This window comes from Trachymyrmex cornetzi, unplaced genomic scaffold, assembly GCF_001594075.2.
Source record: "Trachymyrmex cornetzi isolate Tcor2-1 unplaced genomic scaffold, Tcor1.1 scaffold468, whole genome shotgun sequence".
In the NCBI taxonomy this organism is placed as follows: Eukaryota; Metazoa; Arthropoda; class Insecta; order Hymenoptera; family Formicidae; genus Trachymyrmex; species Trachymyrmex cornetzi.
Window position 1 is genome coordinate 572,027 of NW_017299487.1, and position 26,137 is coordinate 598,163.

General features: G+C 33.5%; 1 protein-coding gene across 4 annotated transcripts in view; it reads right to left on the reverse strand.

The window, feature by feature from the left end:
• Nucleotides 1-858: 858 nt before the first annotated feature.
• Nucleotides 859-26,137, reverse strand: part of LOC108764971 (nose resistant to fluoxetine protein 6) — a 27,550-nt gene continuing 2,271 nt past the window's right edge. The window contains exons 2-13 of one of the 4 annotated variants that reach the window (XM_018513416.1): nt 23,899-24,095; nt 16,813-17,021; nt 6,296-6,549; nt 6,030-6,200; nt 5,610-5,703; nt 5,426-5,545; nt 5,122-5,287; nt 4,398-4,573; nt 3,523-3,652; nt 2,852-3,169; nt 2,154-2,321; nt 859-1,997 (exon numbers count right to left, since the gene is read on the reverse strand). In XM_018513416.1, the coding sequence (XP_018368918.1) occupies nt 2,196-2,321; nt 2,852-3,169; nt 3,523-3,652; nt 4,398-4,573; nt 5,122-5,287; nt 5,426-5,545; nt 5,610-5,703; nt 6,030-6,200; nt 6,296-6,549; nt 16,813-17,021; nt 23,899-24,095 (1,961 nt within the window). In that variant the 3' untranslated portion in view covers nt 859-1,997; nt 2,154-2,195. The other 3 variants (XR_001940298.1, XM_018513417.1, XM_018513418.1) reach the window with 3 other exon arrangements.

A 26,137-nucleotide genomic window follows, 5' to 3' on the forward strand; every position in this document is an offset into this window, starting at 1 on the left:
TTTTTGCTCTGTCCGTAATATATACGATACGTACAAAATAAGTTAGATATGAAACCGGAAATGTGCTTACCGTGTAGAAGTAGAAAGTATCGTAGACATTGTGTACGTTTCTTCCGCGCGCTCACGCGAAATCGCATGATATGGACAAATTTTATTAAATAATCGTTTAATCATCAAATAAAATTAATTACAAAATTAACGAATCTATAAAATAAAACTCTAAACTATAAATATGTTAAATGTAATAATCCATTTATAAAAATTAATGTGGAAATTAATCTAAAAATATAATTAAATGAAGTTTCTTAATGATATATATTAAGCAAAACATTCTAAATAAAAAGTCGTGATTTTAATGAATTAAGAAAACGAAATTACTGCAAGAATTAAACTTCATCAGAAAATTGTGTTTATAGATTAATTTGCAGTTATTAGCTATCTGTTATATTTTCGTAATGATGAACGGTCGCATCCTTGAAGGAATTTAAAATTATTTTCACATCTGCAGTAGACAGATAACGCGTTTAAACGCAAAGTCCGGAGATACCTCCTGAGCATCGAAAATCAATTTGCGACATGTGCCTCCTTTCACGTCACGCATCGCTTTGTAGTTGCTAAAAGCAGGAGAGAAAAGCTTTTGTGTCTAGATACGATAAGAAGCCAATGATAAGGAAACCGAGACTTATTCAAATTTGATAATACATAATAGTGACAAATTGATTTCCATCGCAGAGGCTTTGTGGAAAATAATTCACTTGAAATAATCTTAACATCATTTGCAATGGTATATTAAATTTTGTATTATTTACAATAATAAGTTTAAAATATACTTTATGATAGAAAGGTGAAATGTGAAAAATTATAAAGTAAAAAAAAGGTAATTGAATACATTGTTGTTTAACGTAAATTGTTCTCTCTGTGTATTTTTTATTGATACGCAAAAGTAATGTATTTTTTCTATTTATTTCTATGTTTTCTATCGATTTTGTACTATACAACGTATTTTTCGCTTTTTCTTTCGTTATTGCGGACCGTCGGATATCCCGCGTGATACGCATAAATTCTGGAATAAACGCATCATATATATATATTTTTCTATTTCTTTATGCTAACTGAATTTTACGTGGCTGAATTTATTTTATCATTTGACAATGAACTGCTAAATGAATGATAAAAATACTGTAAAATTCTAACATTGTCGTAATCTGCTTTTTTATTTTTCACACAAAAAAATTATATCGAAGATTGATATCATGTTACAATGTATTCAACGTATTGCATGCTTAAATGCTTGTTGCTATTATTTATATATTTACGGCTGTCGTTGATTTTTCATTCCATACGACGCGAGAAAAGTTTCTTAATGTGATTTTATATTGTGTTGTCAGCGATTTATATCAGGATTTTATGTTTGGGAAACATTTTTCTATCCATTACGTAAATAAAGGATTATTGCACTGGCAGGGCATGATACTTAATAATAATTATCGTGTCAAAATAACGTATAGAAATATGATTCAACGTGTTAACTTTACTGTTGCTTCTGCGAGAATCGCAAATAAAACTGTCCCCGAAGCTCAAAATTTCTCGACTCGACAAAAGCTTTACGTCAGAGATTTATATCAGTTGGTTTTAATCTTTAATGTTCTTCATATTTGCAATATTATTTTATTACTACGATGATTAATTGTCATTTTCTATAAATCTGTTTCTTGTTTTATCTCTCTCTTCCCTGTGATCTTTTATTAATAATAATAAATCGAATTATGAGGAATTTAGCATTTTATCTTGCAGAAAGAAATTTTAACATTGTTAAGACTTATAACATCACATAGATTATCATCAAATATGTACATTATTATCAAGAATGATTAAATGTCAGCGATCTATGTTCACAAATAAAGACGAACTTTTCCATCCTGGAAAAGTGATTTTCATCTTTGGATGATTCTCATCTTTGCTTTAAAAGATTTAGATTTGGAACAATGTCGTTACACCTGTAAGAAATTTAATAGATTAAAAATATTATTTATTATATTAAATTATATATAAATCATGTATGGACATGTGATAAGCGACGAATGCGTAATTGCAACATACAATTATTATTTATGTGATAACTCATGTGCATAATTTTTACATACTTACTACGCTGGATAATCCATTTATCCTTCTATCAGGCAGACAATTGCATTCTACCTTGCTCTCTTCTTCGAAGTGAATGCAATTTTCAACAAAGTTACCACTGGCGCCTCGAAAGCGAGAGAAATGCAGAAGGACAGCAGGTACGAGGCAACTAGGTTGCCGAAATAGAGGATAAGCTGCGGAAGAAACATGCATAGCCTCAACACAATTCTATCGAGAGTAGAATGAATTGTAGTATTTTATGCAATTTATTTTATACAAGAGTTTTTAGTAGTTTTAAAAATGTGCAGAAATACAAAATCTTTTATGTAAAATGTTATATAGTATAATCGAAAGAAGAAGTTTTCCTATATAAGAAAATTAAATCGGAGAGAGAAAAAAAAACAAAGTAATATAATATTCTATTTCTTAAAAAACACGTTGAGATACATTTTATATTATAAAATAATTAAAAGCGACAAAAAATATAAGTATTACTGACTTTCCGGTTTTCTTTTCAAAATTGTCTATCTTGAAAAAATCGCGGTAAACAAGTCTAACCGTCTAAACAAGAGAGATTTCTATTTTATAGAGATAAGATTATTATTTATTTTTCGAAATAAAACATTACGATATGTATACGGAATGGCGGTTCGTTTTATACAGATATCATATAGCAATATCGTAATAGGAACTTTATATTCAGAAAATATTCTTTTTATCTTACGACAATCCCATTGTGGAGATGCAGCGGTCCGTCCATCTGTGTAGTCGTGACCATCATGATAACAGGATGCACGAGATAGGCACAATATGTGAGTCTCGAGAGAGGATACATTAGCCTAAGCGAAAGCAAACTGTCGATCATTCGTGCCGACCCTGTGCAACATTGGATCACGATAAAAGCCACGGCCATCGCCCACGCGGTGTGTCCCAAGGCAGCATATACGGAGCTTACCATCACCGTCAAATTTCCGGGATACAATCCGTATACCACTGAGAACATGATGCCCACGGACAGTATCCAGCCGATTAATTCTACTCCCTGTGGAATTGAGATTTGGTTAGTTTAATAGAAAACATTTTACGCTAAGAAAGAACGCCCGCAGAAAATTCTCGTCGTGTGGATGAATAATACATTTAGCAATCCTTGTTGTAATTAGGATACTTAAAAATAATTGCCATATAAATTACATGTATTAAGATAATTATCGTTTCTACCCAATTATTTTTAATTATATTGTTTGTATCCTTCGTAATGTGTATACGGATTCTGCAATTGTTCGATAAATTCGCATTATCGTATCATTATCGCGCGGCGAGGCGTACGCGAATATCACTGACAGATTGACTGAATGATTAATCTGATAGCTGGGAACAGTGTTTCGAAATGCTCACCATAGGTAGCTTTAGCTGGCACTTAGTTTTGAAGAGGATATAACCACTGATCGTGCCGATGAAATACGGACCCGCTCTCAGCCAGGGTTTATCGTAGAGTTCGTCAAATAGAGCAAACGGCTCTTGAATCCTGTGTGAAGAGTGCGATAAAGGAATTAAGCGTATACGCAATATCGCGCGTTGAAATTGCCGCATCGGGGGACGAATAATGCAAAGTACAATGTCGATAGCGCGCTATAATAGGCACGTGCGCCATGAAGCTGTCTGAAATGAAAGCCTGCTTCCAATTACAAGCGATGCTTCGACAGATACCTGGCTTATTGCATTGTTCCTGCATATTCACCCGTTCCGTATTCACCCAGTTCCGAATATAAAAAGATCGAGATACTTTATTCGAGATGGGAGAGCAAATCATACAGACATTGTAAGTGGCTGTATTCCAATTGTTGTGTTTCATTGAATGCTGTGAAAGGCCTTTGTTACTTTGAAATTGTTTCTTTCTCGTTGATATAATTAAGATTTTCCACGAACGATGGTTATACCCTGACGATCTTTATAAATAATTTCAACGAATTTCATCTCAAATGATAAGTTAACTTTTATAATTTCAACAATTTTTAACTATAAGCTTTAAACTAATAATTTTTATCTTATTTTTTAGAGGAAAATTTCTTAAAAAAATTATCTTGTTAATTAATCACGTGCATTAATATTAATAACGTCTTTTAAATTAATAAGTATTATAGATATTATTAATTATAACTTGGTACAAGTGTATCGTTAATCGTGCCAGTAGTAGATCTATAGAGAAAACGCGAAAGGTGTGCTGCAGACAAATGATACGTGTAATATTGATCGGGAGTTCAAGACATTACCTGGCTATGTAATCGTTGCTGTAGGCTATCGAGAATGTAGTGAACCACGAAGAGACGATCAACAGTGAAACGATAGTGACCGCGGTCTTGAAATATTTCACCGAGAGCAAAAGAAGAAGTATCCCAAGGACGTAGAACTGCGTGTCGTTTGCCATATACCAGCTCCACAGCATGCACTAGAAAGTTATTAATGTAATATGTGCGAATCAATTGCCAAGCAGATTGCATCGCGACGGGATTGCGAAAGTTAAGAGAACTAGGACACGGAGGAAAATTCACGCGCGGGAAAGGCGATGCATTAAGTACCGCTTTGACGCAAAAACCAATCCTTACGGCTTTTCTACCTATCGTTCATCGAAAGTATGTTGTTAACTCGTTTTTTACATAATCACGTATTATGCAATATTCTTCGTTACTCCATATTTATTGTATCATCAAGTACTTAGGATACGTTTTGAAAGCAACATTAAAGTAATTGATGAATCTTGTTTTTTAATCCATTATGTATTTTTCGATAACGACATCTAATGCTTTTTTTTATCAGGTTAGTGTTTTTTTTTATATTTTAAATGTACACGTATATTATGTAGGTATATGTATTCGGAGCGAACGTTATTATAAAATTCATGTAAGAAGTTTCATATTTCGTTAAAAGCTTTACCTCACAAAGTAACGAGAAAAAAGAAAGCGCATTAGGATAAGCAGAACATAAATCACATCTTACCATTTCTGTACGCGGATATAAAGAATTCAAATATAGCGCGTTTCGCCACCAGAACTTTTCGCAGGTCAGATGGTCAATAACAATTGGCGAAAAGACTGTCTTCGCCTGAGCTTGTTTCATAGCGATCTCATTCATTCCCAATACAAAGAGATAAGCTGGCGTCAATCTGTATGAAACATAAGATAGGTCAAAAATAAGAATAATTATCGAAAATATTATCGATAGTTTATCTGAGAATTTAATTGTCTCGCCATGAAAAAAAAATATTTCCAACGGGGAATTATATGTACTATTTAAAATATACCTGATGAATCGATATAAGATCATGATAATGAATTTGGTGAAGCTTGTCTTCAAAAAGTTGCCCTTTTCAATATTCAGATTGCTCAAGGACCGGTAGAAAAGTATAGTCACCAGCAAACCACTGTCAAGAATATTGTCATAAATTAATTTCTGCTTTATCGCGCTAAACGTTCATTGTTCATTACCTAATAAAGAAGAAAGTATCCACGGAAAATGTCGCGTTACTGACGGTCTGGAACATGAAATTCCTTTCTGTGACCGTTCGTAATGTCTTGTTCTCTGCAAAGCGTAATGAGGAAACATTTAATCGCGAAATTGTCGGTGAAAGTATATACATACATGTATAAAGCGGGGAAGAGAGCTAGATTCGATTATCATCGATCAGGAAACCCGATACATCCCATTACATCATAATGTCTATCAGTTGCATCAAGCGCTACTTGTAGAAAGTAGAGTAATCTCAAATTAACTTGAAACGTTGTTAACGAGACCATAAAATTTTCTACGTTATTATCTTCTACATTTCTCGTTTTATGCGTCTATAAGCTTTCTTGCCATAGTTCGTTCATTTCGGAAAGTGGTTTTTGCAACTCTCACAGAATTACCAGCGATAGAGAAGACCTGAATGTATGTGTGCACCATGATGACCCATCCTAAGGAGAATACGCGAAGACCGTGGAGACAAGTCAGACTATCTTTGGCCGCAGGCTCGGTGCTAATGATCCTACTCCCGTTGACGGTAGGGCTGAACGCGAGTAAGAATTTCAGCCAGAATCCTGAAAAAGTCACCACAAACACTGTGTTAAAGAATTTTTTAAAGAATATTTAAGGCAAGAATGTGCCGACAAAGATATAGATATATGTCATTAACCTTTGTTGCAATTCTTCCGTTGAATGGGATTCTCTTTTTGCGAACGCTTTGTTCCTTTTTCGATCAGTTCCTGATCGTTTTCCTGTCCTATAGAGATCCTGCGGTCTTGATTCAGATTCTTGTTTATAAAGTCATTGGTTTTGTCATTGTTATTCGATACGTTCGAAAACTCGATATCCCTCGCAAGAGAAAATGATCTGTATTCGTATACGATCGCGCAGATCATTAGCAACAATATCGTGCCGCCAATGGCTCTGAAATGATAGTATAATTTGTCGTGAGTAAATCTATAATAATGATAACAAGACATGTTAAGAGCTCGTATAATAATATGTTTTCATTTCCTTTATTTTTTACTGCATCGCGTGAAAGGTAAATGCGAAATCATGCGCGATTGTAGAAAACAAAAAAAAACATCTTATTTTCTTTTTTGAAAAGTTTTGCTTGAAACTCTCTCAACATGCAACAGAATTATCACATAGCCAAACATGCAGACAAAGTTAACAAGTATTGTTGTACACGTATCTCGCGAGTGGACTAAAAGATTAAATGGACCGTCGACGATAGAAACTCGTTGTCTTTAGAGGCGTCACGGTTTTACACCAGATTCATAAAATAAAGACGCAAGATGTTGTATAGCTATGCATTGCTTTTGTTCGTCGCTAACAATACTATGACTTCAGCATTCAGCGCACACGCATTGTATCGTAGAGGAATGCGTTTATACGGTATTAATAGTGCTTACATGCTATACGGCCGAAAATTTTGCAAATCAATTTGCATGTCGCTTAACTAATACATCGATGTTAGAAAATAAACTCAAGAACGAAAAGACAAGTACACAAAATTCACAATTTCATAATCAAAAATATTACGAGAGTACGCTGCATATAACACGTTAACTTTTTCAATTTCCGGTTGAATGGCGTACTGGCTGTACAGTCGCTGGAGTCGAAGAGCTTAATGTTCCGCGAAATTAAATTCGGAAAACTACTCGGTGCGATTTTCTGCGGTCGTTTCCCAATTTTAATCTTTTCAAGAATTAATAATCCTTTGTCTTAATTACAATGAGAGACACATATGTGTTCTCACCGTCTATTCATTATTGAATACGGTGAATTGAAGTACAAGAGAAAAGGAAAGAGAAAGGGGGAAAAGTTTACATTACACATAATACTTTGTAATATTCATACTCTCAGGTGAATATATGTATTTTTCATTTATTCTTTACAAAAGAAACGAATTAAATATACACATATTTAATTAACTGCCTTCTTGTAATAATATTAAAATACATATCTTTTAATATCGTTATAAAAAGTTTATTTAACTCAATGTAAATCCGCAGTTGCAGTTCTAAATTATGATAGATCCGTGCGAAGTTTTCATTGATTTGATTGATCACGATGAATCTAACAGTTTCGCGATGAAAAATTGACACTCGTGCTTCATTATGGAACTATGCTGAACGTGATATGGAATTTTCGCGTGGAAGATTAGCGCACAATTGGAATTTATAATTAATAGACATCCTGCAGACTAATTATACGAGAATTTGATAACACGCTTATATTTTACAAATTTATAGACATTTATGAATCGATTTTTACTTAACTGATTGATGTACATTACTAAAAATTATTCATTTTTACAAGATTTCAATCGATTTATTAACGCACAAAGTGATGCGAAAAATGAAATAAATTAATAACTTTTTGAAAATATAAATAACAAACAATTTCCATATTATCTTCTTTGAAGTTTTATATATTCATATTTATATTTAATACGTACAATACGTTTTTATATTTTATGCGTATTTATATTTATGTTTTTATTTATATACGTTTTTATATTATACATATTTATATACACGTATTTATATTTAACTGTGTAAAATCAAAAAAGTTATTTTATTGGATTTCCGATTTGTATACTTTTGAATCACACACACATCGATTACCTACCACGAAATCGCGGACGGGACTTGGCGGAATAAAGCCATTCAGACAATGAATTTCGTAGTTTCGGACCGCGCACTTATTTTCGGGGCTAACGGCCGAAGGAACTTCCGCTTTATATCTTCTTGTCGGCTTTAAATTATTATTCTTGTCGGAACATTCCGAGTACGGGAGGAGGGCTTTTGTGGATTTCTTTCTCTTTCCCGCAGTACATTTGTGTGCAGCTTAAATGCGGCTCTCCACGGGAAATAGAATGGCAACAGGCTTTCTTTTTTTCTTTTTTTTTTCTCCTTTTTTTTTACATCCGACCCATTTTAACACGCTACTATGTGCGAATTTCGACAAAGAAAAAGTATAAGTAGAGGCAATCTGAACACGAAGAAATAAAAGTTTCACAAACGAAGTTTTGTTGCGACCTTTTTTTGCATACCACTTCTTTTCTTTTTCTTTCATCTTTCTTGTATACTTCGCATTTTCGCTGTTCTGATTTAATTCTTTGCTTACCATCGCCGTTTATAACTTTTATCTGCTGAAGAAACCTTTTTCTCATTTTCTTGAATAAAATGTTGCGCAATAGAATAGTGCAGATCCTCGACAGTCATCTCGAAACTTTAGTCTGTATACAAAGTTGTTAAAAATAAATGAACAGAACGCAACTTTTTTTTGTAACTTGTTAGTATTATATCTTTTATATTTTATTTCAGATCTTGATGGTTGCTGTGCTGCATACATATATCAGTTCTGGTGAGTTCAACTTATTTAACTCGCTATTATACATCCGTTTTAGCGTTCACCGACAATTAAATTCCTATTTGATTTACTCTCGTTTCCTCGCTCCCGTTCTGTTTCCTTGTTTGTCACTTCGCGGTGAGAACGTTTCGCAATTGCATACACGATGACAATGTATTGAAAGTTACGCGCTTATCGCAAGGTTACAATACTCGCTAAGCGTACACTACGTACACACGTAATTTAACGAGGTCGCATGTATTTCAATAAATTAAGGACAACGAAAGCTCAATAATAATATCTCTTAGGCTCAGTTTCACAACTCACGATTAACTCTCAATCGAGGTTCAACTTAATATTATCTCTCTCCAATTCTAGAATAAAGAGTTAATCGTGAGTTGTGAAACTGAGTCTTAATAATACCGTGATCGTTGTACTATATCGTTGATTACAATTTTACGAAAGATTGACAGGATGTTGTGCATCATCAATAATGTCGCTCATCCGATATTTTCGAATGCAAAAATTGATCCCGAACTCACTCCAAGACATGATTTGCATCTGCCGAGGCCCGCATTCTGCTGGAATGCAGACGATAGCGCGAACACTTTCACGTGTACCGGAGGCTTTCTATAATCTTGCGTAATAGGTCCACAACATGCGTGCAAGTGCGCACGATGCACGGTCGGCCGATACATAATTGCACGTCGGTGCGCCGAACATTACGTCGCTCTCTTGAGGGTCAGCTGTTTAACTGAGCGATTTCTTTCTAGTTCCGTCAGAGAATAATCTAGTGAATTAAGAATCTTTATTTTAAATCGCATATGTTCACATATGAGAAACACAATCAATACTAGAAATTTAAAAATGCCTATTACGGTCGAAGCTGAATCTTTATTGCTTTAAATAATTCAATCTTGATTTACTAATATACATTATATATATGTACTTGCATATGTACCATATTGTAGTCTTTTCAAACTGCGCGCCGAATTGTTTTTCCAGACTATAAACGCAATTAAAACTATTCTAGTAATTGCGAATTGAATTGACAAGCAATTTAATAATTTAATGCTATCATCAAGCATCGTATTATAAAGATGTTAATATGTTGAAACTGTTAATAAATTTATTGCAAAGAATATTACTAAGGCCTTGGTGGTCTAATGGCTTAGGACGCTCGTACGGAATACAAGAGATCCGGGTTCAAGTCCCAGCCGAGGTAATATTTTTCGCAATAAATTTATTAACAGTTTCAACATATTAACATCTTTATAATATGATGCTCGATGATAGCATTAAATTATTAAATTGCTTGTCAAATTAATTCGCGATTACCAGAGTAGTTTTAATTGCGTTTATAGTCCGGAAAAACAATTCGGCGCGCAGTTTGAAAAGACTACAATATGGTATATATGCAAGTACATATATAGTAGTTCAATACATTAGTAATTCAAGATTGAATTATTTAAAGCAATAAAGATCCAGTTTCGATCGTAATAGGCATTTTTTAATTTCTAGTAATCTAATGAATGTTTAGATAATGTTTAAAATTGTGTTAAAAATACATTTTTTCATCGTCTTATTTTCCCTATGCAACAAACCGTAAATGTTATTTCGGACTTGTATACGAATAACGAATATTGTATAAAAAAGCATTTATCGTTCGAAGCATTTAACGTTTATTAAAATTTAAGAGACCACACATAACAGCACGTATAACTCGTGTAGCTCGTATAGTTCGTGAATGCAATACGATACATAGTCAGCGTTATCTGGAGCGATTTTTGAAGAATTACATGCTGAGAGTTGTGACGTACTGCAACCAAAAGGATTATTTACGACCCACACGTTTCCTTCTCAACTCAGTAAACTGAATTTCCAGCAATCTTGTGATTCGGGTCGCAATATACTATTCTGACTTCTCTATATTGTGTATCGCAAATTGTGTATTTAATCACTTATATTTTTATTATATTTCGCTTCAATATTTTATCGTTAAAAGATCACACTAAAGTTTTTTATATGTATTTTAACATTACTTTTAATTTTTACTTTTATATTAAACTCGTGTTTGCCGGAATGAATTTTTATTATAAAGGCTTTATCTATTTTAATTAAATGAAAAGAAATTGAAATTATCGTTTAACGCATTATACTACTTTATAAAATATTTCATTCTCGGTTAACGTTATATTAATGCTGTAATTATTTAATGCAGTTTTACGACTTACACTCCGACATTACGGATTAGAGAGATCATCGCGAGGTGAAGCAACTATGGATTTAGTAGTAATTTAAAGCCGTAATAACTTAAAGCATGTCGCGTCGCTGCGAGGAGTCTTGTTTATCACGTTTGATTTATCCGCGTTGTCTCGAGCCGCACTTAGGAAACTACACGAAATTTTTCATTTTGCCTCTCGTCGGTAAAAATCCCTCGAAGATATTTCACCGTTCAATAATAAATGCGAGCCGACGTTCGTCGTTTTTAAACGCGTGACTAATATTTCCGTAATGAATCAGCGCAGTTCGATTTATTTGCAAATCCGAGAAATTCGATGTACTTTTATTCATACGATTCAGACCGCTCGTAATTCGTTTCGAAACGAATAAAAAAGCAACGTTATTTGAAAACCGCTCGTATTACTTTTCGTGATCAAATTTCGCGAAAACTAGTCTTTCTACGCGGATTAACTTTTTAGGACAGACCGTATGAGTGGCTAAATCGGGCCATTAGATTGTAACTCTCCTTGGAAATTGAACCGTGCAATTTCTCGACAACACGCGGACAATCTTGCGTCGTCGTTAACTTCATCGTTATTATGCATTACGCGCAAGGACACAAACGCGGCGCGTTGTTCTGCAATAATGGTAAATAGCTGCAACTAGAGCAAATCGGGGCATCATCGGGCTCAAACGATGTCCCATGTATGTTGAAACTTTCATCAGCGATGTAATCTTCTTATAAATCCTAAATATATCCTGTGTGTTAATAATCGGCGGTGTTGAAAACTAACCAAGTTATTTTCGTTGAATCTCATTATCGTACTTGCATAAATTAAATTATGAGACATAACCTAGTTTTATCCTAATTTGTTTCACAAAAACGTGTAAACATTGAAACGTGTGACGTTGAATTATATTGTCTGAATTTATAAAAGGATCATATCCGTCTGAATTCTTGATTAATGAATTTCGTGCAACATATGCAACATTTTTCAATTTCTTCGAATTCTGCGGCCGACATTCTTGCACCAGTAAGAAGTAACGTTGTTGCAACACCGATTGATGTAATACTGCAACGTGGACCGACGCAGAAAATTGACTACCCGGAATTACTTACATCGCACGCCATTTTTTTTTGTTGTCACTGCTCTCGGCAACATGTGCATACGCATTCGGCAATCGGCGTTCAATCGGATGCTTTGTAATCTATTACGAATTATGCAATACGCGTGTCCCGGTAAGTAAATGATTAACGTTTTATGCCGTTAAGAAAAAGTTCTGCTTTCCTGTATCATGCATTTAATCGGTGACTCACAATTAGCTGCGTAATGCTAACGGCTATTTAAACAGTACCACTACACTTCCCTTACGCAATGAATAATAATACTACATGTACCTACGTAATATTGTAATATCGCATAATAATTCTATACCGGTCGATAGTCTAACGATTGTGAACATATGTTTCAGAAGTAATTTACCATCGTATATATACCATATGATTTCATAAGAGAAACTTAGCGTAATCTGCCGTCAATTTATATTTGTATACTTGAGCTATCTTCTTACTCCTTAATTTGAGATTAATCGTATATAATAATAACTACTGGTATTTTATTACACTTGTAATTTCATGTCGGTAAAATGATGGATAAAAACCGATACTTATATATATGAATGAACATTAATAGCATTATATGTGAATGTGACAGGCAAATAATCGCTTCGACTGACAACGTTTCATTTACATGCATAATATGAAAAGGATGCGGTTAAGATAATCGCGTTGAATCAATGAAATATGCATTTCTTCAAAATGTAATTTGAACATGGAGACGTAAAGCATGGGGATCGCATGTCCGAGATCGCGTGCAATTTATTACGCGAATGTCTTGTTCTTATTAGGCGCAGTGAGTTTTCAGCTGACCGGGAGTTATGTAATTTACATAACATTTATGGCAAAAGTCGGCATGGATTACGATAACGAATGCCGCAATAAGGGATACGGAGACGGGGAGTTAGAAAATACTAATGATGGTGACACGTTAGCAGTTGCATCGTCGCGTCAGGTCTGTGCAATGAACACTTGCTCAATTTGACATCCATGATACCCCGGCTGTTTGCATTTGTCTTGTTTGCTGAACACTACTAGATCGCACGAGTGTCATTACGCAACGATTGACGTTCGTACGTACGTTGTAATTCCCTCCTTTCGATATGATGATGAGCGACGCGAGTGAAACGCAACCGCGAAAGTATGCTAAACAATGTTTGGCACTGATTTCAAATAGTTGCTCGCCAATTTTTCTTCGAGCGGGCGCAAATTAGAAAACTTGGCGTAAAAGGAAAGGAAGGAAAGAAGCCTCTTCAAGTTCTCTGTCCTGCGTTCTTTTAGCGCGTGTTCGTGCGGTACATACGACGATGTAAACTTTGCTCTCTCGGGTTTTGTTCCAAATTGGGAAATACATGTACTAAGGGTGTCCAGCAAAGATATATCGAAGTTACCTAACAGATAAACTAAGTTAAATTGAAAGCATTCGCTCTCATAGATAATAGATTCTTGATTAAGTTTCCGAGATTTTGTTTATTTACTTTACTCTAAGCGCGCGCGTTGTGCGAAATACGTACGTATTTCAGTATACACGGAGAGAATTTTCTCTTAGAATTTAGCCTGAAAATTATGATAATAGTGGGACAACATAGTATTTCAAAGAATTGTATATTAGTTTCTTTAATTTACTAATATGTGTCATAAAATAAGATATGTAATACATTTTATTAATTTTACTAAAGGTATAGTAAAATTTCAACATTTTAAAATATGTTACGCAGTTTATGATTCTTTATTATTTTCAAAGAATAGATGCTAAGTAGTCATGAATATATAAAATAGCTTATACAATTTTTACCATACAGCATGATATTTTTAATCTGATTCAGTCGCTTATAATTTTACCAAGTAACATAGTAATTGATCGACTGTAATCGATATTTATCGATTATTTTCGTTGTACTTACTCACTTCAAAACATTTTACAATCTGCATTATAATTTTTACTACATCATTTATAAAAAGTCTCTTGTATATTTCAAAAAATCTATCGTTACTGATAATATTTCATTATTGTCAAGTTGTCCCAAGCTTATTACCAAACATGATGAAATTTGTAATGAATTTTGCGATAAAAAATAACGAAAAATTCTTTCCATGTACGTATACCAGTAATTCGTATGAACTAAGCTTTTCCTCTTCTAAAAATACGTAATCGTTGACCTAAATACATGGCTTGAAATATATGGCAATGCTACCTATCATCCGAGAACTGTCTCATAGTATCGATTCATTGCCACGGCGTAATGTGTAGCGTGAGGTCGGGCAAACATACTACATATATTTGCGGGTTTGCGCGATTGCCGCTTATACTCGTGGCAATTAAGCGTTCACGTGTGCAACACACTTTCCGCACTTTCTTTTCGCGGGTGTACCGCTTACGCGCTCACGTAACTGGTCACGTCAGATGCGCATAAATCGTATTTCACGTGCAACTATCTCGACCGCATAATAAATAATCTGCCGCGGCGATCTCGTTCGATCGAGTCGATTAAAAAACAGTGGTACTTTTCCACGCGCGCGGAAAAGTACAATTTTCGATCAGAAAGTGAGAAAATGAAAGAGTATTTTTCCATAAATGACGGGAGATCCGTGCCTTTCTCCGTAACGTTCCGGTTAACGAGGTCCCGAACTTCGGATGTATATAACCAAAGTTTAACTGCAATCCGTGGTCGAAATTAACCAATTCTGCCGGAACTCTTGCTTTCACCCGCACGTTAGAGATATCGTACGACATAACTACTGTCGTGGATCGAACTTTTCGAATGCCCAAACTGCCAGTATATATATATATACGCGGATAATACTCCTAGGTCTTTCGGTTGAACGTAGTTTCAAACGTTTAAGCTCTTCCTCTAACGAGAGCTTGAATTAATTTCCACTCGTACATTTAGAAGTATATAACTCGTTTATAACTGGCTATTTTAATCCTATGAGATTCACAATCTCTTCGATTAAAAGAATTTCTGTTAACTTCATTTATATCGCTGATACAAAATATCGTAACAGCTGCAGGATTAATTTATTGATATATGAAAAAAATATGAAAAACATATGAAAAACTTATGAAGAGAATTCTTTTCTATTTGCGATATATTACAGGCGATAAACCCAGATTTTTGAGAATAAGTAAATGCTATGTAGCGTTTTAGGATTTACTATGAGGCATTTTTAAAGGGAAGAGTATATATGTATATATTGTCACCGCATGATTCCGGCGCGCTTTAGTTCCGAGAATTATGAGAGAGCTTGTAATTAATTTCTTTTTAAGCTCGCCGTAGAGGTACGTGTCTAATTACAGCGCATTTTTCTTGTCTACGTCGTGCATGAATTCGTTACTCAAAATGAAATGATCTTCTGTATCGTGTTGTGTAATGTATGATTGCAAAATTTCTGTCTGATCATATCGCGAATCTTAAAGTTAGGAAATAATGCTCTCTTACATAAATGCGAGTTTCTCCGTATTTATTTATTAAAATGAATGTAAGCGTAAATTATGTACGTTTTATTTGGAAAATTACTGGTTAATACAGAGCAGTATCGATCGCGATGGCCATTGAAATATATCCCTATTTTACCTCTTACAAATTTCATGCCGTAAAGCTGGGCGTATATTTTCTAATAGCCGATAAAACAACGTTATGCATCGAACAAAATAATGCTTTTAAAATGCACTTCATTCTCAAATATCGATATGAACATTATGTACTCGAGATATCGCATCTTTTAATTGAAAAAGTTAGTTTCTTTTTAATTACACAAAATTCGTTTACTTTCAATCTTTTTTATACGCCGTAAATTCGTTTACTTTCAATATTTTTTATGCACCGTACATACAGTTTAATATTGAAATTGTTCTTTCAAGTAACGCGTATCAAATATAGTAAAACGAAATTACATTCGAATTGAAAATAAATATTCCGATCTGTAGGAAATAGATTTTTCCTGAGCACAGGTTTCGGTTCTTCTTCGATATCGTAGGAATATCAACTTTGATATTCAGGGATACGAAGGGGAGGAGATACCTGCGTTTACCAAAAGTGCGGCAAGCAAGTTTCATAAGTTCCATCAGAGTACTGTGTCCTAGAATGAAATTTTCCAACTTACGCCGTTAGATAGCTCAAGCGCTTTTCGCACTTTAAATCGCATGAATAATATTTTTCTATTATCGGGGCCAATTTTATCTAGAACGCCATGGAAGATTGTATGATAAAAACGTATTTAAATAATATCGTATTTAAATAATATCGTGTATAAATGGTTATATTTATACAATATACGTACAACAATCGAAATAATCAATTTGCGAAATGGAATTAACTAACCATTACGTCACGATTGCTTCTTTCCGCTAGATAGATGCATTTTTCAACGATATTGAATTATTATGCGATGCAAAAAGTCGTATCACGAACTCACTGGCCGCGCTGAACTACGGCTTTTCAAGCAATTTATGGTTCGGTTGTAAGAGGATTTTTAGGATTACTCACGAAAGGACGTAAAATTTGGGATCTTGCCAGGCGCAGTAATTGCTGGATGGCACGGGCTTCACCGTAACAACGTGAATTTTCGGGCCGCTCGATCGATAGGTCGAATTGCCCTCGCGTTCGACTCTATCAGCACTGGCCCTTAGCATCGAGGTCAGGGATGTGCGATCGCATGTACCTGGCAAACAGAGACCCAAAAACACCTGACGTGTCTGGAAAGAAAATTAAATGATTTCGTTAGAGAAGAGTATTTTCTGTCCTTTGACGAAAATTATTTCATTAGTAAATGAATCTTGCAGGATAGAAGACCTCTCTTCCATTTTGATGCCTTTATATACTATGGCAAAAAAATGCTAACCACTTAAAAAAAAAGATGCTGGTGATCGATTTACTAAAAGGTACGCTGACCATTTACAAAAAATCTAACAGAAACACGCTTTTGGAGAAACCTCTCTCTCTCTCTCTCTCTCTCTCTCTCTCTCTCTCTCTCTCTCTTTCATACATATTTTTTATGATTGCATTGCGTGTTTCGTTGCTTACACATTTTTACACGTGAAAGGGAGAGTGACAGGATTTAGATTTTCCGTAAGAAGATTTAAACGGCTGGTAGTTTTTCACATCACAAAAAATTCATGTATTCTCGCAAAAATATAGTGATAGTCGAGCTCGTTCAATGTTCGAGATTATAATTTTCATTTAGTCGCGTCGACGCGCAGTAATGGAAATGAGAACGCGTGACGATGAGAAAAAACGTAGTTCAAACTTTTTCTATCAGTTCTTGTAATAACGCACCATGTGCAGTTCTATTTTTTTTCTCTCTTACCGTCACCGTCAAGAGAGAAAGGATTCCAGCTCGGTATGCTGAATTTATTGAATTTAAAAACTGGTCCTAGATCGAAATACGACGGATGCTTTTTTCTTTTAATTAGTAATAACTTACACTCGGTAAATTGTGCGGATCATAGTCTGCAAATTGCGAAATTGCTTAGGCGGGAAATTCTATTAATTAAGCATGTAATGATATCGTCAAACTCCACAAGGATAACAAGATTAAAGGCGAGTAATAGCGGATTTCCAGCGTTTGAAACAACTATCGACGAACTTTGAGATTAAAGTCAGCGAATAATCTTATTAGTGCAAATGCCGAAACTTACTTTTCCTATAGGAAGTAAACTGCCAGCTGTTACTCTGACTTAACAAAAATGCACCGATATGTGCTCGATATTTTCTATTACTTTCGATAAGTTCAAGATTTTCCAATATTAAAATTTCATTCAGTTTTTATTATGATAGATATATATATATTGGTTTTTATTATGCGCACAGAAAGAATCATATTGCTGAAGCATCTAAAAATTTAACTGGATACAAATTTGAAAATATAAATTTGTTGGACTATATCAAAATAATTATGTAGGACGCTAATAGCTGGTTCCTAAAATATCAAAATTTTTTACTGCATTGCTCATCATATTTTTATAATTATTTATATGATTCGACAAAATTATTTTCAGATCTGAAACTAGCTAAATTTTTTAATATTTCGCAAAATCGTTCTTTTCGTGCACAAATGATTTTGTATTTTTTATCTGTACGTAACATGTTATTCTTTGGATTTCAAATTAATTATTAATAATAATTAATAAACAATGGATATTTTAATGACGAATAAATTTTCTGTTGGATTATTCAATTTGATTACTTGTATATTTCTTCACGCTTTTAATTTAAAAATAATTAACGAATATTTATATAATGAAATATTTAAAAAAGAAAACGAAGAACTGCATTTTTACAGCTTTTATCTTCTTGATGTATAAAAAATTTTTTGTTAATTTATGATTTATTAAAATAACCATCCTATTTTCTCGGGTAAAAATTTAGCAACAATCAATAAATCTGTATAAATGTTTCGGTTCACACATTCCGATTCTTTATCACATACCATTGGTCGTTTGTGTCCTGAGTTAATTTTTATTACTTTTACAAGTATTCAAAAATTATTAATTCTCACATATTTTTTATATGTAATATAACATTTTTCGAATATACACACAATATTTAAAGTTGTGTAGTAAAAAAGAAAAAAGATATAGACCATCGCGTTCAGTAAAATGCTTCTAATATTTTAGAGAAGAGAAATGTACAAGGATGAATGATTCAATCGTGTGTATTAGTTAAGTTCACTTATACGATCTACAGTTTGTGTCAACATTTAAAACAAAATCAAATTTATAATTTTACATGCCATGTCGCACAAAATATTTGAAGAATCAGATTGCATACATATATATATAAAGTATGTATTAAAATACATATATATATTGTATATCAAAAAACCATACATACAACGTACATAGGTAAAATTACGAATAAAATTTTTATCTTATAATTTAACATGAATCATAAATCTAAACTTTAACGCGCTAATGAATCTATAAGACAAAGTACGTATAATAAGAATACATAGAGATTGCTTTCATATGTATCGAATAAGGTTTCGCATAAAAATTATTTTACAGAATATGAAATAAACGTTTTGCGAAAAAATAAACGATGTAAAGGCAACGCTCGGTGCGTGCTTGAGTTGAACGGGACGAATGACGTAGTGCGCGGCGCGAGCATTGACCTCACGCAAGGTTACCGCGCTATCATTCGTACGTCGCAACGCGAGCGAGACGGTAGTGGCGCGTGCCGCTCTGCGTATCGTTATCTCCCGAAACGTGAAATATTACAATTAGAGATTATCGACTGACGCGATTGATTCACAGATTCGATTAAAAACTCACAAGCGAATCAACAGCCACGCGTATGTCGAAATAGATTTTCATACTTCTCCATTGAAAAAATCGAGTCAATGAGAATTTGGAAATTGTAAATTACTTATAACTTTTAATACATATGATGATTTTGCATCCTTTCCTGCACACGATGAGTCGATTTGTATTTTGGAATAATTTTTATAATTTTTACTCTAGTATAAAAAAATTATTAAATAATTCTCATATATATTTTAATATCTTTAAAAAGTATTTATGCAGTTATGTATTAAAAAAGGGAAGGATAGAGACCATTATTTAGTCAGGTGCTTCTAGAATTTCAAAGAAAAGAAATGCGCAGGACACGAATGACTAAATTATGTATACTAACGGTTAATTACAAGATAGAAAAGTTCTTGAGTTTCTACTTAATTGTTAATTGGAAAGACGTTCAAACATAACAAGTAATCCTTATCTGCATGATTAACCTACTGATCTATTCAAAGTAAAATTTATTATACGATTGATCATATCATTTGGATTAATATGATTAACTCTAGCTATACAGTGAGAGCAAAAAGTATTCGTACAAGGACATTTTTTATAGAAAAAAGTTTTATTTGTAGAAAATAAACATTAATGAGCAATTTTATACAATAAATACATTCTGTTCTTACATTGACAAACGAGCTTCGCATATATTCTTGATTTTAAAAGCTAAATTTCTCGACTATACGAATACTTTTTGAGCATCCAAACAATAGAATTTTTAATTTTCGCTTATTTTTCAGATGATATATTTTCTATAATTAATACACATTTTTTTGGTATATATAATTTTAAGAAATATACAGTCTATTTTATTCTTTATGAACAAATGGTTAATTATCCAACAAGAAATGATCATTAATTAAACGTCGAATTGACGTCAAATTGATGTTGAAATCATCATATTTATATCGATTCGGCATCAATTCGATGACTCATTTCTCGCTGGATAATATTTACTTTTTAAAAATAAAGTTTTTTTAAAAAATATTTTCTCTGTACGAATATTTTTTGCACTCACTGTATATATACATACTGCAGTTCCAGAAACCCCAGTGCAATTTGCTAAATCGAGATTTTTTTCGTGACTCACTGTATATATATACATACTGCAGTTCCAGAAACCCCAGTGCAATTTGCTAAATCGAGATTTTTTTCGTGTTTCTGAACTTTTCTTTTTCTTTGAACCTGTATATCTCGAAGCTCCTTAATTCTATCGATTTTTACACATTATGGACTTATTCTTTAATCAATTTTTCATCGAATTGAAAAAAAAGAATTAATTGAAATATATTTATTTTTACGGAAGTTACGGTGACAAATATGGATGAGATCCTGAGTGTATATATGTATCAAGGATAGAAAAAAGTGTGTAGCTAAGGTTAAAAAGCTCTAAAAAATAAAAAATTTTTACAAAAAAAGATTTTCCGTTAACAAACAAAGTTATCAAATACCATAGAAAAAATTTGTTAAATAAAATAACTTATTAGTAAGAAAATAAATTATATTTTGAATCAAATAGAACAGACCCGAACAAATCAGCAAGTTAATAAAGTCTTACAATTTTAACGAGAAATATATTAATTATCAATTATATAAAGACACCAGAAATGTGAATTAAAATTATTACCGGATATAAAATTTTTACAAAGTATTAAAGTCGGAACGCTAACATGTCGGTTGACGTGCGACCTTGATTCGTTTTCTTTTTGTGTTCTGTATATTGCTCGCTATTGTTTGCACAAGTTCTCAGCGTTATTATTCGTATTTCAACATACGAATTGGCAGAAATCATTGAGAATTGCTCCGTGTCTCGTTCCGTTTTTATTCTTCTAAATGTTGAATTATAATTGCTAATCGCTGATGTAAAACCTCATCATTTCTTACACATTTATCGATGACAAGTAACGCTCATAAAAATCTGCGCGAGTAATAACTCTTAGAATTTGTAATGAAAATGATTGGCACGAATACCAGATTTAATAGCTTTTTTCGTAGCAAATAGGTATTTTTCACATGATAGTTTTATTTAAATTCTATTCAAAGTACGAACATAAATCGAGGCTGCGCTCGGTTTAGATGTTCACGCGCTGTAAAACTTTATTTCTTTCGCATATAATAAACGATAAAGATAGAATGAAACTTACAGCATATAAGCGTCTAAATCGAATATGAATCTAATAGAATATAGATTTTTAAAAAATTGGAAAGTCGTGAAATACGTCATTTAAATAATATTTAATTTTGTTTCAGATACGAGGATGCCTCTTAAAGTATCGTGCGATTGTCGTATTTTAATAACCGGTATAGTGCTATAATAATTAATCGGTTTCGCGAGTGATAGTGTGTGAGTGCAACAAACAAATCTGAGAGGAGGAAGAGGCCTGGAGGCATCAGGCGCCGGCGGAGCAACCATGAGGTATATTATATAATTTATTCTTTATGAATTATTTGTTTTTCAAGAATTATATAATTATTTTACCAAATCTTTCCTTGAAAAAATGAACTAATATATAAATTCAATATGAAATAATTACTTTTTAAAATTTTGACTCTTACACACATGCCCTTTAATATAGGTACTTATTGTTTATCGAAATTAAGAGTCCTTTGTTCTTATCAATTTTACTTTTTAAAGTTAATTATTTTGATTGATATTATATGGTCTGACTATATTTATATGTTACAGATCAACGTAGTTACGACTACTCCGCTGCTACGCTTCGTATCGGTGAGTTTTAAATTATCTTTTATTTTAATATGGTACAATGGATCTGTGAAAATTATATTATTATATATAAAAGATATGAATAATTAAAAATTAAAGTTAAAAGAGCATGAAAGTATTATCACGAATAAAGATAATACTTCGCAGATTGGCTTAAAGTGGATAGGCTAGAAGAGATTATAATGTTACAGTGCATAATCCCAAAATATGTAGGATCTTTTTGTCGATTTATTGTGTTTATATACAGAGCTTATAAAATAAAGCTCAGAATGTGCATACATCGTTTATTTTCAACATGAAACTTTTTTATTAAAGTATTACTATTAGATAATTACGAGATGTATTGTATTGTAGCATAGATATAACTATAGGATAGATATAACTATAGGAAATAAATTAAAGAAGGATAATAAAAATATTCCAGACTTATTTCTACTAATTTTATTGAAAAAAAAACAGATATTAATTATATTTTTTGTTTAACGATAATTCGTTTTTATTTTATTTAAAATAAAATTCTTAAAAGAATTTAATAAACATTTCGTCACAGACGAATATTTCAAAACCCAATTTTGTAAAATACCATTTAAGTTATTAATGTTTGTTATTTACATACCAATTATAATCAAAATACTTAATATCTTAAATACATAAGATAAAGAGAGAAAGAGATATAATAAGAGAACAATAATTTTTATCTTTACTATTTTAATATCTTTGTTTGTTATCACGATTAAGCGTGGATTATTTACAGTCGTAAACAATCATTGTGTAACAATACGTAGCAACTAATAATTGATGTACAATTCTAGAAATATATAGATATACAATGTCTTATAACGATTTCGTCAGCTTGCTCGGGGTACCGGTGCGTGCTTAATTAATTCCAGTGCAGTGTAGTTTATGTACTATCGCAATATGCAAGTACGGAATGATGAAACTATGTCGTCGAATAGGAAATACACTAATTCACAAAACGCGCGTCGCGTATTGTAATAATCCGCTTCGTTGCATCCCGTTATGAATAACGATGTGGCAATGATAAGATCACAAGTATATAATTACTGATGAAAATAATTAAGAATTAAAATGGTTATTTGTAAATTACTTAATGCATCTTTTGTGCTAATATATCATTTCGACAAAAAAATGATATATTATCAGCATTAGTCTGTGATTGGAAATAATCTTATTAATTCAATACTATTATTTTAATGCAACACACACAAGTATGTTTCATTATAATGATATTATTGAATTGCTAAGATTATTTTCAATTAGAAATCTAATACTATTAATATAACTTTTTTTTTTATTAAGAGCAGTTAATTAGGTGAAGTATAAAAAACGTACATATTTATTATCATACATTAAAAAATGTATAATATATATAGAAAGATACTTCTCAAATTTATTTAAACCAATTATATACATACATAAATGTGGGAATAAAAGATTCATTATCTGTTATTTAAGTACTTGTTACTTAAGTTTTATAGTTGCAAAGATTTAATAATTATAACGTGGTAATAGCGTAAGCTGATTATTACTCACTGAAAAGTCGACCTCTTTCGGGAGATTTAGATAAAATCTTGCCACGTGAAATCTCAAGGAAAAAGGTGCTTGCTCCTCGATGTTCATTATAGTTTTTCTGTCGGTGATATTGAGCTCCCTGCAAAGGGTGATCGAGCCCAGCCAGAAACCGTTGCCAAAGTGAAATTGCGAGGAGTAGCGGCCACTCGCGTCTGACACTGAAAAGGAAAGCCAGACGAAACGGTGAAAAATAATTGTCAATCATCGGGGCGGAACGAGCGAAATAAGCGTGCCACTTTCGTATGACATTTATCACGTGCCCCTTACAAAGGACGTGAGAAAGAAGAGACTTGTAAGATTATAAAACAGCTAGGCATGACGACGTGCGACAAATTTTGCGGAAATATTTGCACGAACAATATGCGTGGCGTTTTCTTTTTCGGGAAAGATATTCTCGAGATCTTTCCGGAACGGTAGCTACCCGGATGCTGCGTCTCGGTTACGGTCGCTTCATAACTTTTTTCCTCCGTTTTTCTCTTTGAACGTCTGTCACCGTCTGCACCGGGAGCGCAATAAAATTTCGTTTGTCTCAAGTTCCCCGTGGAGTTTGATTACACGGTTGTCGGTGGAAGGTTCATTGTCAGTTACGTAAAGCGACTCGTGTTGATCACGAGAGTAGAAAGTGTTGTCGGGGCTCTCTGCATATGCACATGTTCGCATCAACCGATCACCACCGCAAGAACGTAACGCGCTGCTCTGTTATCGCGAAAGTGATCAATTTTGTGCGATAATCTGAAAGTATTGGTATTACGCAAATGGAGACTCGTGGAAATTTTAAAAGGCTATAACGTAAACGCGGCGTTAAAATAAAGCGTACTGCATACTTTCGACGTTATAGACGATAATAATTTCTCCATCTCGTTCCAAGACGATGTGACTTCTCAGCGAAAGTTAAAGTTGAGTTAAATTGGCAGACGTCGTAATTCAATTTCCATCTATATTCGAGATATATTGCATAGACAGGAAGAGCTATAAAGTCATTGTAGAATTGTTTTGAGACGTAAAGTTATTGCTACATTTTGGCGATGGAATTTTCAACAATGGCGTAACGCGTCCGACTGATTGATGGGTAATCTGGCTTTAAGAATAATGACTCGTTGTGGCGTGTTATGACAGTCGCGAGATCAAAGCATCGAAAGAGATTGCCTAATGCAAGTCCTTTTTCCGCGTAGCATTTGGAAATAATCTCCGCAACAATGAGACACGAAATTGCCGATGCAACTTTTTATTGCTTGTCGCGCGGTAACTTGATAATTGCCCAAGTTTCGTTTATTCCCATCGTATATTTCGCGATTGCATTGCTTAACGCAATTATTTCCGTCGTCTCGTAAAACGGTCACTCTAACTTTTTCTGACTTAAACGTATTTTAAAACTTTTCCATACTCGACAGACACGCATGGTGTGTGGCTACAAAATTGCATTTGATCGTTCGAAAAGTAAATCACGCTCCAAAAATTTTCTCATGTGTATATATAATTACGTAGTTTCTTTAAACATCCCATTTCTTGCATATTCAAAGGATAAGTGAGTCATTAATAGAGTCAAGGATAAAAAAATTGCTTCCGACAATTAGTGTCGCTTTCTAAGTATAATTACAGGCGTGCGACTCTTGGCTCGTTTAAAAGCTGCTATCGCATATCTTGGACCGGCGCGCGCGGTGGTGCGAAGATGCTCCAGCCGGGTGTCGCGTGTCGCGCTGCTGCGATTGCAGTTTCGCAAGTTTTGCCACGATGCGAAATAGGACGGCGCGGCCAATTGGGCATTGATGTGTCCGACGTTATTACTGCGGACATCGATAATCCGAACGTAGCTCGTGACCGGAAATCATTGTAAATCCGCGCACCGCGAATGTGACTTTGCAGCCCGTGAGCTGCGTTGCAGCTGCATGCTTTCATCGAACCGGCTACTTCAGCTTCCCAAGCCTTTCTCACTTTCTAAATCGCGGACGGACGGTCCCGATAATGATATCGTACACCACGGCGACGTTATTAGTTAATCTCGTGAAGTGACTGATTATGTCGCTTATGTAAAATAATTCGTGCAGGATGTACCCTCTCATTCCTTTAATTATCAATTATGATCCTTTAATTAAATTTCATTATGCGATATTAGTATACATATATAGTTTGAATTGAATAGAAACACGTAATAATATTTTACAATACTTATATATATATATATATATATATATATATATAT